The sequence below is a fragment of the Scyliorhinus canicula genome, chromosome 13 (genome assembly GCF_902713615.1).
Source record: "Scyliorhinus canicula chromosome 13, sScyCan1.1, whole genome shotgun sequence".
NCBI classification, from domain to species: Eukaryota; Metazoa; Chordata; class Chondrichthyes; order Carcharhiniformes; family Scyliorhinidae; genus Scyliorhinus; species Scyliorhinus canicula.
Window position 1 is genome coordinate 6,750,122 of NC_052158.1, and position 18,964 is coordinate 6,769,085.

At 50.1% G+C, this 18,964-nt stretch overlaps 1 protein-coding gene across 1 annotated transcript; it reads left to right on the top strand.

Annotated features, from left to right (window-relative positions):
- The first annotated feature begins 6,172 nt into the window (after positions 1-6,172).
- On the top strand, positions 6,173-13,443 carry LOC119976203 (tumor necrosis factor-like). Its single transcript, XM_038816514.1, has 4 exons — positions 6,173-6,398; positions 10,957-11,014; positions 11,138-11,200; positions 12,845-13,443. The coding sequence occupies exons 1-4, from the start codon at positions 6,222-6,224 to the stop codon at positions 13,267-13,269; spliced, it is 723 nt and encodes a 240-aa protein (XP_038672442.1). The 5' UTR covers positions 6,173-6,221; the 3' UTR covers positions 13,270-13,443.
- Positions 13,444-18,964: the final 5,521 nt, after the last annotated feature.

Sequence of the window (18,964 nt, forward strand, 5' to 3'; positions counted from 1 at the left end):
TTATTTACAACGCCGCACCATGTGCACGTCATCGGGTGTAGAGAGGCTGCAGGCCTCCGACTTACATGTAGGCCGCTCGGCGCCTCGAACCTGCTCCGCCATTTGGTACGATCGTGGGTGATCTCCATGTGTTTCTGCCTTTCAGTGACCTCCCCTGCCCCCACCCTCCACCTCCTTCCGAGGCCGAGATTTCCAAAGTCGCGTAGCCCTCTGAAAGAAACAAGTTTCTCCTCATCTCCCTCCTAAAAACGGGTGACCCCTAATTTTGAAATAGTGCCCCCCTAGCTCCGAGCTCACCCACGCTAGCCGTACGGTAGCACAGCGGTTAGTAGGTTGCTTCACAGCGCCAGGGACGCGGGTTCGATTCCCGGTTCGATCTCCGTACCGTCTGTGCGGAGTCAGCACTTTCTCCCCGTGTCTGCGTGAGTTTCCTCCGGGTGCTCCGGTTTCCTCCCACAGTCCAAAGATGTGCGGGTTAGGTGGATTGGCCATGATTAATTGCCCTGTAGTGTCCAAAGGTTAGGTGGGGTTGCCGGGTTACGGGGATAGGGTGGCGGTATGGGCTTAGATAGGGTGCTGTTTGAGGGGTGTAGACTCAACGTGCCAAACGGCCTCCTTCTGCACTGTAAATTCTATGAAGAGGAATCATCCTTTCCATACCCACCTTGTCCGAACCATTCGGAATCTAGGGTGGGATTCTCCCGTTCCCCCCAGCCGCGTATTCCTCAGCTGTGCAACATTCCCTGGTGGCGGGATTAGCCACTCACGCTGCTTGTCAATGGGATTTCCCATTGAAGTTACCCCACGCCGCACAGGAAACCCGCTGGCGAAGTAGGCAGGGACAGAGAATCGCAACGGCTGCAGAATTCCGGCCCTTATGTCCCTCCTGACTGGTGACCATGGCAACATTATTGCAGGAGGCGTTTAGCTTGTCTTCACTGCTTCCCCCCCCCAACTCCCAGAGTTATAAAGACCGAGGTTAGGGGAAGCCAGGGGGCCTTTTGGGCCTACTCTGCCATTCAACAAGATTGTGCCTCATTGTAACCTCGAAGCCCATCTTCTTGCACTATCCCCCTATCCCTTAATTCACACCGTACCGCTGTGGGCGCCTGGAAACACGCGGATAAACCCGCTCGCTGTGGAACTTTGTCCCCTTTTCGTGAGATCTCGGCCCACATCACACAAAAGGGTGAGGGAAGTTTGGCACCTAGCCCGCCGATTGATACCAAGTCAACCGTTAATGTTAAATCCGAGATCGATGGACCCTTTTCTCACCCAAAGGTGTTCAGGGGTGTGGGGGAAGATCAGTCATGATGTCACGAGTGGCAGAGCAGGCTCGAGGGGCTGAATGGCCTCCTCCTGTTCCCACCTTCCTCAGTCCAGAATTTCGTAAAGTGCTCCTGAGTAGGTCGCTCTTTCCCCAACCCCAAACTCCGCCTCTCCACATCCATTCTTTCAAACAGCTTGGGAGCGTTCCCACCAGGACACCACTACCCAGAGAGGCCCACGACTACATGATGACAGTACGTGGGCCGTCAAACCTTCCTTCCCGTCCACCCCTTCTCCCATAACCCCGCTACACGGCCAAGAGGACCAGCTCCGCCAACCACGACTATGACAGGATCTAAACCTCGTCAGCATTCGATTCAATAATAGTGTTAGAAGCAGAGAATCGTGGAACCTTACAGTGCAGAAAGAGGCCATTCACACCCCAGCCAAAAAAGAGAAAGGAAAATGGCCGTTTATTTGAATCCCATTTTCCAGCATCTGGTCCAGGGGCCTTGCAGGTTCCTGTACTTCAGGGACAGAATTCTCCATTGGGATTCTCTTTTCCCACTGGGAGCACTTCCCGCCACCTTCTGGGTGAAAAGGATTCGCTTCACGTCCCCTCTAATCTCCAACCAATCATCCCAAATCTGTGTCCCCTGACGATTGGTCCCTCAGCTATGGGAAACAGGTCTTCTCTGTCTACACGGCCTAGGGCCCACATAGTTTTGTTCACCCCTTAACCTCCTCTGTTCTGAGGGAAAACAACACGAGACGATGCAACCCCTCCTCGTGGCTGCCACTTTCAAGCCCTGGCACAATTCGGGGAAATCTTGAAGAAAGTCTGACCAAAAAAACCACTCCTTTCACAATCCCGGAATGTCTAAAGGAATCGTAAAGCCTCAAGGGCGACACGTTGGCACAGTGGTTAGCACTGCTGCCTCACAGCATCAGGGACCCGGGTTCGACTCCTGCCTCGGGTAACTGTCTGTGTGGAGTTGGCACTTTCTCCCGCGTCTGCGTGGGTTTCCTCCGCGTGCTCCGTCACAGTTCAAAGATGTGCAGGTCAGGTGGATTGGCCACGTTAAATTGCCCCTTTGTGCCCAGTGACGTGCAGGTTAGGTCGGGTTAGGGTGGCAGAGTGAGCTGCGTTAGGGTTCTCTTTCAGAGGGCCTGTGCAGACACGATGGGCTGAATGGCCTCCTTCTTCTGGTTATGGTTCTATGAGAAATACTTCAGTAGTTTAATATGGGGAGTTGACACCAGGTAAAATAAAGAACTTTGATTTATTTACAATCATGGTACATACACTTCCCAGTAGATCCCTACCTCTCTGGTCGTTAGGTGCCTTGCAAGCCGACCTGTACAATGGTAAATGAAGCTGCCCTCCCTTCAGTGTGGGAGCTCATAACCCATAAGAACCCCAGGGAATATAATCATTCCCATCCCGTCGGTCCAAAGAGGGGCAGTACACGTAGTGTTGTCACCCTTGTAATGTTCCATTCTTTGTAATCAATTTTGCACCTATCACGATCCCACAAACAGCAATAAGCCAAATGCCTTGGGCTGTCTGTAACGTAATTAATTACGTTAACTGAGGAAAGATTGTCTCCCGACTTCCAGGGAACTCTGTTCCCCTTCTTCAAAATAATCTTTATTTTCCCTGACTGAGTGACAGAAACTTGCATATACATGGAGCGGACGTTTCCTCTTCTGAGGCATTGTGGAATGAGAGGTAGGATTACCTCTTAGGGTAAGAGGTTTAAGCTGGAGTTGAGGAGGAACCAAAGGGTTGTGAATCTGTGGAATTCGCTACCCCAGAGTGGAGTGGTTGCTGGGACAGTGAGTAAATTTAAGGAGGAGACAGACACGGTTTTGAACTGGCAATAGGTCGAAGGGTTATGGAGAACGGGTAGGACGGTGGAGTTAAGGCCAGGATGTGATCAGCCATGATCGCGTGGAGGAGCAGACACGAAAGGCAGACGCTAATTCTCCTCCTATATCTTGTGAACTTCTGAAACCATTGTCAGAAAAACTTACCTGGTTCACTCATGCCGTTTAGGGAAGGAAATCTGCCGCCCTTACCTGGCACGTCCTGGCTCATAAGCGGTTGTCCCTTAACTGCCCTCTGAAGAGGCCGAGTAATCCACTCAGTTCAAGGGTAATTAGGCTTGGGCAATAAATGCAGGCCCAGCCAGCGACGCCCACGTGAATAAAAAAAGAATGAATAATGAGACAAGTATTTGACTCCAATCCGTGCAAAGTGGCTCTTTTATAGCTTGGGCAAGTGTGAGGTTTTAGAGAACCGCTTCAAGCTGGGGGTGGAGGTGGGGGAAACTTTGCTTCAGTTTCTCAGCCGATCGATGGCACATCTTCTGGAGGTGGGGGAGAGCCGCCATTGGCTGGTGGCAAGATGCCCCCCCCCCCCCCCCCCCCCCACCCCCTGCTCACACCCTCTGCCGCTGGGGAACCCTCTGGTGGGGTGTCTCCATCGGGGGGGGACTGGAAGACACGGCAGGTGGGAAAGGACAGGAAAATTGTCCGATCCGCGTGTCAAGCCCCCTCCCCCTCTGCAGCGCAATAGGAACGCCGAGGTTCCGAAGGCTGTTGCCGAAATGTTCCATTTAAACAGTGCGAAGCCACGGTTTAGTTTTGCTGCAATCCCAGTCCTCTTCCTGTGAGGTGATTCAGTGGCTGTTCAACGCCCAATGGGCAATGCAGCAATCGTGGAAAAGGTAATAACATAAGTAGTATGACCTGATGGTGAATCACACTGTTACATTTAATGCTGGAAGTGATTTCTAGTGTCAACAAAGTCATAACAGTGCTCACTTAAGTCTATCAATGAGGGAAGGGTCCATGTGGAAAGATGGCGGAGTAGAGGCATTGTCACTCGACCAGTAATCTCGAGACTCAGCTTACTGCTCTCGGGATTCAGGTTCGATTCCCACCACAGTCAATGGAGGAAACATTTGAGGACGATTAAAAATCTGGAATACCATAGAATCCCTACAGTGCAGAAGGAGGCCATTCGGCCCATCAAGTCTGCACCGACCCTCCAAAAGAGCGCTCCACCCAGTCTAATTTCTAATTACCCAGTCAAATTAAAAGTCTAATGACGACCATGAAACCATTGTCAATTGTTGCAAAAACCCATTTGGTTCACTGACGTCCTTTAGGGAAGGAAATCTGCCGTCCTTTCCCCGTCTCTGCAATGTCCCCCCCCCACCCCCCACCCCCCCCCCCCCCCCCCCCCCCCCCCCCCACCCTCTGAGGTCTTTGCTCTCCTCTAATTTCTGCTTCTTCAGCACCTCCCATTTTAACCGCTCCAACTTTGGTGACCACGCCTTCAGCTGCCTGGACCCCACACGCCCTGAAATCCCCTCCCTGATCCTCTTCGACTCGTGACCTCTCTTTCCGACCTCATCTTGCCCGTTGAAACCATCTCTTTAGCGAATCTATTTCGGCAGATCAGTGTTGGCACGGTGGCACAGTGGTTAGCACTACTGCTTCACAGCGCCAGGGTCCCGGGTTCGATTACGACCTTGGGTGACTGTCTGTGTGGAGTCTGCATGTGCTCCCCGTGTGTGCGTGGGTTTCCTCCGGGTACTCCGGTTTCCTCCCACAGTCCAAAGATGTGCAGGTTCGGTGGATGAGCCGTGATCAATTGCCCCTAAATGTCCAAAGGTTAGATGGGGTTATGGGGGTAGGGCGGGGAAACAGGCCTGAGTAGGGTGCTCTTTTGGAGGGTCGGACTCGATGGGCTGAATGGCCTCCTGCTGCACTGTTGGGCTTCTTTTGGTGACCTGCCTGAATATGGCCTTCGGAGACTCAGCACCAGAGAAGTTTCTCACAATGTTTTGCTGTTGTGGAGATGTTTTATGTGCACACATTGTTGACAGGCCCACCAGCAGGTGGGAATGGGCGGCCCAGCTCGATATCGTCCAGTTCTTGCCCATGTCAAGGCCGGAAAAGCCTGTCTGCTCAGTGTAGTGAGGGTCTTGCCTGATCAATAGCAGAACATGCAATATACAACCCAAAGGCCCGTCCCCACTCCTGCTGGTGGTCCTCCTATGTAATTGCCTGCACTTCAATTCAGAGTGTTTCACTGGACGTGCAAATGGACACGCATCAGAGGTTTAATAAGGTTGCATATCAATGAAAGCCCTTTCTGATATTTGCCCCCAACATCGCCAAAATAATCAATCTCGGGCTACTGCTTGTGGGATCTTGCTGTGCGGACGTTGGATGTGGTGTTTCCTACGCCCCAGAAGCAGCTGTGCTTCAAAATCCGCCCAGAACTGACTTAACGGGCAGGCCTCCTCAGGGCCCGTGGCAGCACGGTAGCACTGTGGCTTCACAGCCCCAGGGTCCCAGGTTCGATTCCCCGCCGGGTCACTGTCTCTGCGGAGTCTGCACGTTCTCCCCGTGTGTGCGTGGGTTTCCTCCGGGTGCTCCGGTTTCCTCCCACAAGTCCAAAGACGTGCAGGTTAGGTGGATTGGCCATGATAAATTGCCCTTAGTGACCAAAAAGGTTAGGAGGGGTTATTGGGTTACGGGGATAGGGTGGAAGTGAGGGCTTAAGTGGGTCGGTGCAGACTCGATGGGCCGAATGGTCTCCTTCTGCTCTGAATGTTCTCTGTTCAATGTCGTCCGTTCAAGGCCATCTCAGTGGGGAGACGGGACCAGGAAAAGTGGACGAGGGGGCACTGGAGGGAAGGAGGCTCTGTGCTCATCGCGGTAAAGAGCTTACGCCACACCTTCTCAGTCGGGCTCCATTTCCTCCGGACATTGGGAAATCCCAGCCCTCCGGGGGTTTTCCGGCGGCCAGGTTTAAATAGAGCTTCCCACTCCCTGCAACACCAAGAACAAACTGAGAAGGGGAAGCAGAGAGAGCATTGATTGCAACGCCCAGGGTACACCGACTGTACTCGTCTGAGAAGGAGCCTTCAGGCATGAGTAATGAACGCATACTATTCGCTGTCGAGATGGGTGGAGAGCCCTTTGAGAAGCAGGCCGGCAGTAGGGGCTGTCGCTTCTACCAGGCTTTCTGCGCAATCGCCGTCCTTTGCCTGGTCACCTTCACCTCAGTCCTGCTGCTCTGCCGCAACGGGGTGATACCGTCAAAACAGGTGGGTCGATTTATCATCGATGCAAAATCTGGCTCAGTCTTTACCTTTCTCATTTTGTTCCTCTCTTTCTCTCTATATCTGTCTTTCTTACATTCCCCGCCCACCTTTTCTCGGACGAGAACATGTCCTGTTTGTCAACAAGCCAGGCAGCGTTTCACTGAATTCAGACAAGCAGCTTCTAGCTCACTGCTTTCACCTCCAAACTTGTCTCAATTTGTCTCTAAGGGAACGGACAAATTAATGAGCGGTGTGCCTCTGAATGGATCTGTTCCACTGCGAAATTGCTACAAGTGTTCTTTGGGTGTTATTTATTAATCAAGGTGAAAGGAGGTATTTGCTCCACTTTTGGGGGTAGTTTTCAGCTTTGAGGGATGGTACACAAGCGGCGGAGACTCGCTTGCCCCAGTCCCATGGAGAGGTAGCACTGTGAAAAATCTACAGCACAGAAGGAGGGAATTCAGCGAGGCCACATCTGTGCCAAATGTGTAGGAGTTATCCAGCCTCATCTTTCACTCTCCGCCTCTTGGACTGAAGCCCTGTGCTTTACCTCAAGAGCTAATCTTTTCAATGCAATGAGAGTTTCTGCTTCGACCATCCATTGGGTGACAAAGCCCCTCCTCGTCTCCCCTCCCATCCTGCCGCCAATTGCATAGAATTTACAGTGCAGAAGGAGGCCACTCGGCCCATCATGCCTGCACCGGCCCTTGGAAAGAGCACCCTAAGCCCACACCTCCACCCTATCCCAGTAACCCCCCCCCTATACTTTTTTGGATACGAAGGGGCAATTTATCATGACAAATCCACCTAACCGACATATCTTTGGACTGTGGGAGGAAACCGGAGCACCCGGAGGAAACCCACGCAGACACGGGGAGAACGTGCAGACTTCGAACAGTCACCCGAGGTTGGAATCGAACCTGGGACCCTGGCGCTGAGAAGCAGCAGTGCTAACCGCTGCGCCTCCGTGTCTGTGATCTTGGAGATATCCTGACCTCCCACTTCCAGATATCCTTCTCTCCCACCCCCCCACGCTCCCGGCATTGGCCGCTGGACAGCTCCACCCTAGTAACCCATCCTTCCCAACTGGAGAGCATAGAGACTCTCCCTTAACAGGCTGTGTGATGTTCGATGGTTGTGCGTTTGACTATATTAGTCTGATTACTGTTAATGCTTCTTTGCTTGATTAGTTCAGACTGTATGTGTGCTGATTTAGGAAAGGAAGGGAGCCGCAGCGAGCTGCTGGGATGTGCAGGAAGCATGGAGCAGACATTGTAGAGCATTGGATAAAACTCTTATCAATAGCGTACTGTTCATTTAGAAATTGTCATGTCATCTCTGAGAAGCACTGCTTCTTCTCAGCGCCAGGGTCCCAGGTTCAATTCCAACCTCGGGTGACTGTTCGGAGTCTGCATGTTCTCCCCGTGACTGCGTGGGTTCCCTCCGGGTGCTCCGGTTTCCTCCCACAGCCCAAAGATACGTCGGTTAGGTGGATTTGTCATGATAAATTGCCCCTTTGTATCCAAAAAAGGATAGGGGGGGGGTTACTGAGTTACGGGGATAGGGTGGAGGCGTGGGCTTAGGTAGGGTGCTCTTTCCAGGTGTGATGGGCCGAGTGGCCTCCTTCTGCACTGTAAATTCTATGTAATTGGCGGCAGGATGGGAGGGGAGATGTGCCATATAAGATGCACAACAGGTTGCGTGCCCTTGTCTCTGCGGTCAAATAATCCTTATATTCATATCTGCAATATCATTTGTTAACTTAGGAGATGTAACGCATGGGGCATGTTAGGAAATTGCTTCCAGAAATGATACCCCAATGTAGCAGGCAATTTAGGGGTGAGACAAACTGAGGGAAAATACTGCGAGTACAGGATCAAAGCGATAAGCTCACACCTAGCTGAGTTAAATTGTCCCAGTCAGACTTAAACCCATTTGTGGGAATACACAGGATACCCCAGATCTACTATTCTTTTGGATACTCCTGTCTAACCAGCTATTAGCCCGTTACAGAGTCTGATGGCCTCCTTGTCTGTCAATGGGAGGTTAGCTGCAAGGCTCTGTTCTTTTGAATAAAATGGAGTGGCAATCAAACGGCTAAGATAGATTCAAGTCTACAAATCCCAGAGAACCTCTGTTTCAGGGGTTGGCAGAGCTTAGAGAGGGAGCAAAAATGAATCATGTTTTGAACAGACAGAACAGGAGAAGGTTTTGGAAATTGACTGAACATGTCCCTAACAGAGGAGGAATTGCTTCATAAATGCAAGTATTTCCCTTGTCTACCTGTGTAAGTGGCATGAAAGTGCATGTTGTGTTAAAATTCTGTTTAATGGGAACTAGTATGATAAGGTTATGGAACTGCATGTAATCTATTATTGTCAGGGTTAAAGTTTCAAAGTTTAAATATTGTTTTGTTTTGTTTACTTTTAATAAAGTTTGTTTATAAAATAACCAAGCCCTACCCCTTATATTATCACGCCTGGAATGAATCGATCTTTCCACAACATCTCAAAACTTTAAAAAGTTATGGCTCTGGTTCAGTCTCTTAGCCACTGTTGAGAGTTGACCAGGCGTCCGTAAGTAAACAAAAGTGCTTGAAGCAACTTTTTTTAGAAACTCCTTTTTTTTCAATCCTTCGGATGATTTTTCTCCCAGGGGTCATGTGGGGCAGTAGGCTGGAGGCCATTCTTTAGTTCCTGAAGATTTCTGGGGAATTCTGGGAAAGTGGCAACACTGTAGGTGGTCAAGGCCAGCAGAGTTTTCCGGCCTGAGAATGGGTCCAGTGTCACAGGTGCTGTCAGCTCCTCACGGGACGTAGGGCTCTCAGGAATTTCATTGGAATTTGAGCCCTCCTATCCCACGTGAGAAGCCGGAGACCTCGGATGACTGTCGGGCTGGAGGAGGCCACTTCCTGCCTTCAATAAATCTAACCCCTGACCTCACATTGAATACCATTCAGCCATTGCCAGATGGTGTTCATTGACCTAGTTTGGTTTCCTGTATCAACAACGCTTTGGTTTTAATTGTGTTATCTCTGTTTTCAAATTATTTAGGGGCCTTTTAATCCTTCCCCACTCTTAGAGGCCACTCCAAGCCTGAAAGCCTCCAATATATATATCTACGCTCCTCCAATGCCTGGTCCTTTGCGTACCCCGAGTTTAAAACATTTCCCTAAACATTTCCTCCTCCATTTCCAATGCTCCTTAAGCCCTGATCTCTATGCCTCTGCCGGTATTGCCCTACATGACTCAGTGTCAGATTGTTTTGCAATGGTTACTCATGGAGGCCCCGCCTTCTCAACCTTGCTCCGCCCCTGAGATGTGGGTGATCCTCAGGTTAAATCGCCACCAGTCAGCTCTCCCCCCTCAGAGGGGAAAGCAGCCTTTGGTCATCTGGGACTTTACCTTTACCTGTTTCCAAATTCAGGCATGGAGATGTGGGCATTGCCGGCTGGGTCAGCCTTTGATGCCCATCCCGAACTGCCCTTGAATTGAGTGCCTTGATGGGACATTTCCGACGGCATCCGAGAATAGACGGCAGCGGGACTGGAGTCGCATGTAGGCCAGGCCGAGTAAGGACGGCAGATTTCCTTCCCTGAAGAGAATTGGTGAGCCAGTGGAGTTTTTTTGACAACAATGGACAATAGTTCCATGGTCATCATTGGTCTTTTAATTTTACACTTTTATTGATCTCGGAGTCTGTCAGCTGAGGTGGTGGGATTTGAACCCGGGTCCGCAGAGCCTCCCTGGTGAAGCATCTTGGGTCATTTCACTCTGGTGAATACACATCAGACTCCATGCTCCTTGACCTTTGTGTCAGACAGCCATTTTGTTCACACCTCCGAACTTGGTCAATAAAAGACCTCAAAGTGAATTATTAAAAATACCGGGCGGGATTCTCTGACCTTGGGGCTACGTGTCGACGCTGTCGGAAACGGCGGAGCGTTTTACGACGGTGTCAACAGGCCCCGAGGAGCACAGGGGGTCAGCACGGCACAGGAGAGCTATGGCTGCCGTAAATTCGCGCATGCGTGCTACTACGAGTTTGCGCATGCGCGTGTGTTGCCTTCTCCGCGCCGGCTCTGACGCAACATAGCAGAGAGCTACAGGGGCCCGGCGCGGAGGAACATAGGCCCCCACCAGGATAAGCCCGCCCGTCGATTGGTAGGCCCCAATCGCGGGCCACTGTGCCCCCCAGCGTCGGATCCCCCCCTCCCCCCCACCAGGCCACGCCCCGCAACATGAATGCCAAGGTAACGCCGGATAGGACCATACGAGAACGGCGGGACTTAGTCTAACTCGGCGGGCACTCAGCCCATTGTGCTGGGAGAATCGCCGGGGGACCCCGTTGATCGGCCCCTGACTGGCGCTGTGCTGACCGCGCCGGCGCCAATGGTGCCGATTCTCCGGTGACCGGCCCAGGGTCGGAGAACCCCGCCCACCATTTTTTAATCCAATCCTTTATATGTGGTATAAATGTGAGTTGTTGCTATTGCTCAAGGTGAGGAATGGGGCAGGCTGGCCTTGTCGGGATTTGAACCCATGTCGTTTCTTTTCTCTAGAAAACAGTCCTGATCAGAAAGGGTGAGGGCTGTCCACCAGCTGCACCTCCTCATGATGGTGAGTGTTCTCTCTCTTTTTCTTCACGTTCGTCCTCTCCTTCGTTTCCGTGCGAGGGTATCGCGTTGTCGATTTGCCAGTCGATCAGTCTGAGTGACCCCCCCCTTTTCGTTTTCTTCCTAGGGCCCCCTTGTCCCATGGGCGTGGTGGGGAAAGCTCCAAAGAAGGTCACCGTCCACCTGACAGGTAAGAGGCTGGCTACGTGTAGATAATATACAGACTGAGTTTTCTGATGTCGGGGAGGGGGGAGGGGCAGCGTATTGCTCGCCCCAGGACAAAATGACCCACATCAAACAAGCCCGCTCCATGGGCAATAACACACTGCAGTTGGCATGAACCAGGCGAGAGTGGGTTCTCCGCCCCCTCAGTGAGGAGAGGTCGCAACCTCGAGACTGCCGGCCAATTTGATTGGGAAGCAGGTAGTCAGGGATAAAGGTGTGGATAACATCCTGAAGTGAGATGGGGGCACATTTGGGGAAGGGGGCGGGTTCCCCCTGAGGCACACAGGGCGCACCAAAAACCCTACACCTTCCAACCCGCCTTTTATGCCATTTGCTTGGGAAAAATCCTCAGCCAACTTCTCCTGCCTGCCTGTGCCAGCCTTAATATGATGTGGGCAGCGCTTAACATGGGTCAATTGGTTTGGTAACTGTGGTGATATGCATCACTGCAAATACACAAAGGGTTAATGTAAATGCACTACAACTAAATAAACACTAGAGGGAGCAGCGGAGATGTCATGGCATGCGGACATACAGCTAATGAACACTTAGAATAGGACACGACCAATGGGCAGTCAAGACACCCAGGGGTGACACTACCACAAGGGGGCATTACACAACCCATATATAAGGACAGGGCACACATGCTCTATCTCTTTCCACAGGCGACACTTAGATGGAAGGACAGGGGCAGATCAGAAGCATCACACCCACCACATGGCTTAGAGCAGACTGGTTAGTTAGACTGAGTTACTATAACAGGATTAGCAGGAGAGTCAAACCCAGGGGCTGTTTAGCACACTGGGCTAAATCACTGGCTTTGAAAGCAGACCAAGAACGAATGGCAATTTATCATGGCCAATCCACCTAAATGCACGTCTTTCGAATGTGGGAGGAAACCGGAGGACCCAGAGGAAACCCACGCACACACGGGGAGAATGTGCAGACTCCGCACAGACAGCGACCCAGCGGGGAATCGTACCTGGGACCCTGGAGCTGTGAAGCCACAGTGCTATCCACTTGTGCTACCGTGCTGCCCAAATGGATTATATACTTCGAGAAGATTATATACTTCGAGGGGTGGGGGGGGAGCAAATGGAATGTTAGTGATGGGTCGGGGGCACTGCTGCCTCACGGCACCGAGATCCCAGGTTCGATCCCGGCCCTGGGTCACTGTCCGAGGGGAGTTTGCACATTCTCCCCGTGTTTGCGTGGGTTTCGCCCCCACAACCCAAAGATGTGCAGGGTCGGTGGACTGGCTACGCTAATTTGTCCCTTAATTGGAAAAAATGAATTGGATACTCTAAAGTTATTTTAAAAAACGATGAGATCACAAAGGTGACATGGGCATAAGACAAAGGGGCTGTTAATGGTGCCATTGGGGACTGAAGAGTGTTACTGGAGGCAAAGGTAGGTTAGCAGAATGTGTCAATAGGAAAACGAGGTCAGTACTCAATGGGAGCAAAACTGGACAACAAGAGGCCATTTGGGCAGGGGCACAGGGGAGAAGGGACAAGAGTGGGAACAGAAATATTCGAGAGAAAACAGTAGTGGGCTGGCTATTGCTGTTTCGAATTTCATCCCTATATTGTGTTCTCTCCCTCCTCAGCTTCCCACAACATACAAGGAGCGTCGAGAGTGACCTGGGAAAAGACAGAGAGCTTCCCTAATGGCGTGGAATTCAAGGACAACAGTCTTGTCATCAAGACCCCTGGTCCATACTTTGTCTACACCCAGGCGGTCTTCTACAGTGTGGGCTGTCAAGGCCACACCATCTTCCTGAGCCACAAGCTCGGCCGGCTCTCACCTTCCTATGGAACCAATATCACCTTGCTCAGCGCAATGAACACCGTCTGCCACCCCAGACTGACACACGGTCTCAAAAGAAGGGAACCCTGGTACAAGACCATCTACCAGGGAGCCATGTTCGAGTTCCTGGAGGGCGACCGCATCTTCTCCGAGGTCGGTGAAAACACGGTGCGTTATTTGGACACGAGGGAAGGAATGACCTACTTTGGCTTATTCGCTTTGTGACGATTATTCAAATCCCGAACTGAACCCTTAACCCCACCCCCGACCCCTCCCAGCCCGCCCTCACCCTGCATCACGTGATGAGCAATCCGGATGAAAGAAAACTCTCATTGGAAAGGGATGAGGCCGCAGGAGAACGTGGAATTGTTGGGCCTGGAGAATTGGATGTGGGATGTGTGAGGGGGAGGGGAGGGGGGGGAGTGGCGGCGGGGAAAGGGGGTGAGGAGGGAGCAGGAGCATCAGCTGGGCAAGCGGGCGGCAGCTGGGTCAGAGATTGGATCAACTCTTGTTCTGGCTGAGACACCGCCGAACTTGAGGCAGGAGGGATGCTTGATCATGATTCCCAGGCCGGCACGGTGGCACAGTGGGTAGCACTGCTGCCTCACAGCGCCAGGGACCCGACTTCGATTCCCGCCTCGGGTGACTGTGCGGAGTCTGCACGTTCTCCCTGCGTGTGCGTGGGTTCCCTCCGGGTGTTCCGGTTTCCTCCCACAGTGCAAAGATGTGCAGTTGAGGTGAATAGACCGCGTTAAATTGCCCCTCAGTGTCCAGTTATGTGCAGATTAGGTGAATTGGCTATGATCAATTGCCTCTTAGTGTCCAGTGATGTGCAGGTTAGGTGAATTGGCCATGATCAATTTCTTCAGTGTCCAGTGATGTGTAGGTTAGGTGAATTGGCCATGATCAATTACCTCAGTGTCCAGTGATGTGCAAGTTAGGTGAATTGGCCATGATCAATTACCTCTCAGTGTCCAGTGATGTGCAGGTTAGGTGAATTGGCCATGATTAATTACCCCTTAGTGTCCAGTGATGTGCAGGTTAGGTGAATTGGCCATGATCAATTTCCTCAGTGTCCAGTGATGTGTAGGTTAGGTGAATTGGCCATGATCAATTACCTCAGTGTCCAGTGATGTGCAGGTTAGGTGAATTGGCTATGATCAATTACCTCAGTGTCCAGTGATGTGCAGATTAGGTGAATTGGCTATGATCAATTACCTCAGTGTCCAGTGATGTGTAGGTTAGGTGAATTGGCTATGATCAATTGCCTCTTAGTGTCCAGTGATGTGCAGGTTAGGTGAATTGGCCATGATCAATTACCTCAGTGTCCAGTGATGTGTAGGTTTGGTGAATTGGCCATGATTAAGTACCACTTAGTGTCCAGTGATGTGCAAGTTAGGTGAATTGGCCATGATCGATTACCTCTCAGTGTCCAGTGATGTGCAGGTCAGGTGAGAAAAATCACGGAAGCCCCTCTCTTGCAAACCTCTGATCGATCTGACCAGTGAAGTAATATTAATAATCACATTTGCTGGCGGGCCTTCACGTCCAGGGAGAACCAGCAGATTCCTCAGTGAACCCTTGTGTGATTTTTATATGGATCAGAGTCACCGGAGATGATACTGGGATTGATTACGACAGAACAGGGAAGGTTAAGGCTGTTGGAATCCAGTCAGTAAAGAGGGTTTGGGTGAATGAAGCGTCAATAATCGGGGGGCACAGATTTAACCGGAGAGGACAGGAGGAAAAACAATTCTACGCGCTGAAGGATTAGGATTGGAAATATGGTGCCCGATCGGGTGGGCGGATACAGATTGAGTAGGAAACTTCGAAAGGAGATTGAGGTAAATGCTTGAGAGAGAAATAATAAATTATGGGGGTATGGTGAGAGGCTTGAAGAGTCGAGGGATTGGGAGGGTGGAGGGGGCAATGGGATCAATGGGGTGGCTCTTCAAAAGAGCTGGTGCAGACTTGATGGGCCGAATGGCCTCTTTCTGCACTGAATCACTCTCTGATTCCAGGATTGGCAGGTAATCCCCAAAGAGACAGGAGAAATCTCAGCCTGACAGTCAGATTCTTGGACTTGTGTGACTAGATGGCAGTCTGTCTATCTTTCGGACAGTATGGACATGTGAATGTCTGTACCAATTGGGAGCAGGAGGAGGCCACTCGGCCCCTCCATCCTGTTCCGCCATTCAATAAGATCATGGCTGATCTGATTGTGACCTCAACCCCACATTCCTGCCGACCCCCCGGTGACGTTTCACCCCCTTGTTAATCAAGATTCTATCTCGCTCTTGTGTTAGGTACACTGGGCTAACACTGGCTGCAACTGGCTGCAGCTTAGATCAGAAAGATACTCCAGACCTTGAAGTTAGTTCAATCAGGTTTATTGAACTAATAGCACAGTTAGCACAGTTCTCTGTGAGTTCGACTCTGCTAACTTAAGTGAGGTTACTCTGTCTGACTGAACCAGACTAGCTCTCAGCCACGTGCTGGAGGTGTGAGATTTTACACCCTTGACTGACTTTCCAGACGAGGCGGAGTGTGAGTGCCTTGTGTCTTTTATAGTCAGATCCCACCCCTGAGTGTTCTGCCTGCTCATTGGTCATGTCCTGTTCTCTGTGTCCATTAGCTGCCTGTCTGTATACCATTATGTGTGTGCCTGCATATTATGACAGCTCTACCTTAAAAATATTCAAACCACTCTGCTTCCACTGGCTTTGGAGGAAGAGAATTGCAGAGCCTCACGACACTCTGATAGAAAATATTCTCCTCATCTCCGTTGTAAATGGGCGCCCCCCTTATTTTTAAACCATGACCCCTAGTTCTAGAATTTCCCAGAAGAGGAAACATCCTCTTCACATCCACCCTGTCAAAACCCCCGTCAGGGTAAAATTCTTTGAACTGCTTCTGATGCGTTTAGATCCTTCCTTAAATGGGATTGGTACCCGATAACAACATTTATTACATTTTTTATATTTAGATCCTTTTTAAAATTGTGTTTTATTTTCTTCATTCGTTGATTATCTGATTATGGATGTAACTTGCATGATCGTGTCATTCCCACTCTTAATTCGGGGTCAGGAATCTTTCACGCCTCAGCTTCCGGCACAGGCTGAGGTTTTGGGAATTGTCCGCCTCACTAATTGGTCAGGCGTATGGATGACAGCTTTCCAAAAAAATAAATATATATATCTCTGGCTTTCTTTTGTACCGAATTCAAAATCTCAAGAGTGAGATCTGACGGCGCTGGATTGATGATCTGAGTGTCGTAACTACTAACCGGCCATCTTCTTTGAATTGAAGCTCAAAGATGCACATTTTCTCTTCAGCTGAAGAGTTGAGATGCTGACCGTGTTTGTTGAGGAAGTCCGAGGCCACGCGGGTTAATCAACGCCTCAAAGTAACAAAGAAACTGCTGCTTAAATGTGTCATGTCGCGCACCTAAAAATAGGCTGCAGCAGAATTCGCACCTCCCAAAGAGTGTTCCAGCTCACTGTAAGTAACAGCGTGTCGTCTGAAAGTACCACGTTTGCTGTGGTCACACCATGACATGGGCAAAAATAAATAGTTGATGCTGCTTTTCCTTAATCTTGGGATAAAGTCATCATCAATTCTTGGAGAATTTAAAGACAGGCGTGGTGCACATTGAAGCGAAACACTCTGTTAATTCTGCTGATGACGTGCCTGTCACTTTAAGGCTACAAGGCCTGAATGGTCACACCCTGAGGCTAATTCGCCCCGGCGTACATTCCAACGTAGCAAATAATTATTTCCCTTCAGATTGGTAGCCGCTGGTGTGTAGGGAAGGCAGTGGCATGGCGGTAATGTCACTGGACAAGTATTCCAGAGGCTTAGTTTAGTGCTCGGGGTGGGAAACCCAGGCTCAAGTCCCACCTAGGCCGCGAGTGAGATTTATAATCAATTAATAAATCGGGAGTCGAAAATTGTTAATGACAACCGTGAAACCATCGCTGAATGTAAACACCCATCTGGTTCACTAATATCCCTTTACGGAAGAAAATCCCTAAACCGTTAACAACAAGGATCCACTTCCAGGCTTTCCAACTCTCCTTCCTTTATTCCTTTGTCTTGGATTATCCCAAGCTTTGACACAAACTCTGAGAGATCCAGGCACTAAATGCTGTCCAGTTGGTTCAACTACCGGTTCACGGTCTGGCCTACATGTCACCCCCGACCCACTGCATTCTAAAATGGCGGAAAGAGGCACTCAGTCCAAGGATGGGCAATAAATGTTGGTCTCGTCAGTGCCGCCCACATCCCATCAAGTTAAAATAAATGATTTTCAACATGGAGTTGGTCAGGCCTCTGATCAATCAAGGAGCCCGGAGTTATTGAAATAATCCTGCAGGTTCAAGGGCAACAGCTTGCCAGCCACACCCTCATCCCGTGAAATAATAAAGAGAAAAGTAAACCCCTGACCCCAAAAACTGGCTCGCCACCTTCATCTTAAAGGCAATCTTCGCATTGTGAGAACATGTGACACTTTAAAACTTGCCAGCTGATGTGCAATGGGGACACTGCCATACGCAGGTGGTATCATTTGAAAATATCTTACCGAAGAGTGTATTTATACTATTTATTACATTTTGAATATATAATCAATGCTGTACACTGTCCGCAGAGTAAACCTACAATAAAAATGTCAAAAAGTGTCTTTGGAATCAGCTCATTCCCCGGATTCTCATTCCTTCAGTTACGATGCAGCCAGAATTCCCATCCTGAATTTTCCATGGGGTTTACGAGCTCGGAAGGCCGGAGGTACATGTGAACATACATATTTGTTACGATCCCAGTTGACGCTATAACTGGGACAGGAAGATTCCAGAATGGAACCCTGGCTCAAAAGACCCTTACTTGTACTTTATTTTAGAAAACGAGGAAGGACACAGTCAGAGGAAAGCCAATTAGCTTTTGAGAGCAAGAAACAAATCATTTACAAAACATGAACAGTTTGACTGTAATGCGATATACCATCCCTCCCACTTGGCACGATGACACCGTGGTTCGCACTGTTGCCCCATAGTGCCAGAGACCTTGGGTGACTGTCTGTGTGGAGTTTGCACGTTCTCCCCGTGTCTGAATGGATTTCCTCCGGGTGCTCTTGTTTCCTCCCACGGCCCAAGATGTGTAGGTTAGGTGGATTGGCCATGATAAATTGCCCATTAGTGTCCAAAGGTTAGGTGGGTTTATGGGGATAAGGCAGGGGATTAGCGTGCTCTTTCAGAGGGTCAGTGCAGACTCAATTGGCTGAATGGCCTCCTTCTGCACTGTACGGATTCTATGAAATATTCATCAATGTTCACAGGTTACAGCTTACACAATATATTTTATGCTACAAAGTTCTCAGTAAATACACAGTCAATATATGCCTACAGGCTGACTGTGATCAGACACACGCCTCCACTCGGAACCGATTGGCTCATGCCACCTAAGCGAACTTCCTGTGGCTTCTCCTCAAATCCCCCAGACAATCCCTGTACCTTGAACCAACTTGTATCATTGTGCTCTGGCTTCCACACAAGTGAGTCCTAACTCCTCTCCCAAGAAGATGCACTTTTGAATCTTCTTTCAAGCAATGCTTTCCCTCAGCCGTTACTGACAAGGATCCACTTCCAGGCTTTGCAACTCTCCTTCCAGTATTCCTTTCTCTTGGATTCTTCCAAGCTTCGACACAAGCTCTGAGAGATCCAGGGACTAAATGCTTTCCAGTTGGTTCAACTACCGGTTCACAGACTGCAAAAGGATACAACAAACCTTCGGATCACATCCCACGAGCCAATTCAACCAATTGCTCAACTTTTTAACACTCTTTAATTTCAATTGACAGAACCCCTGTTTCAATTCCACGTTATGATTATCCCTTTGATTTCAAATGCCCTGGAATGCCTCTTTT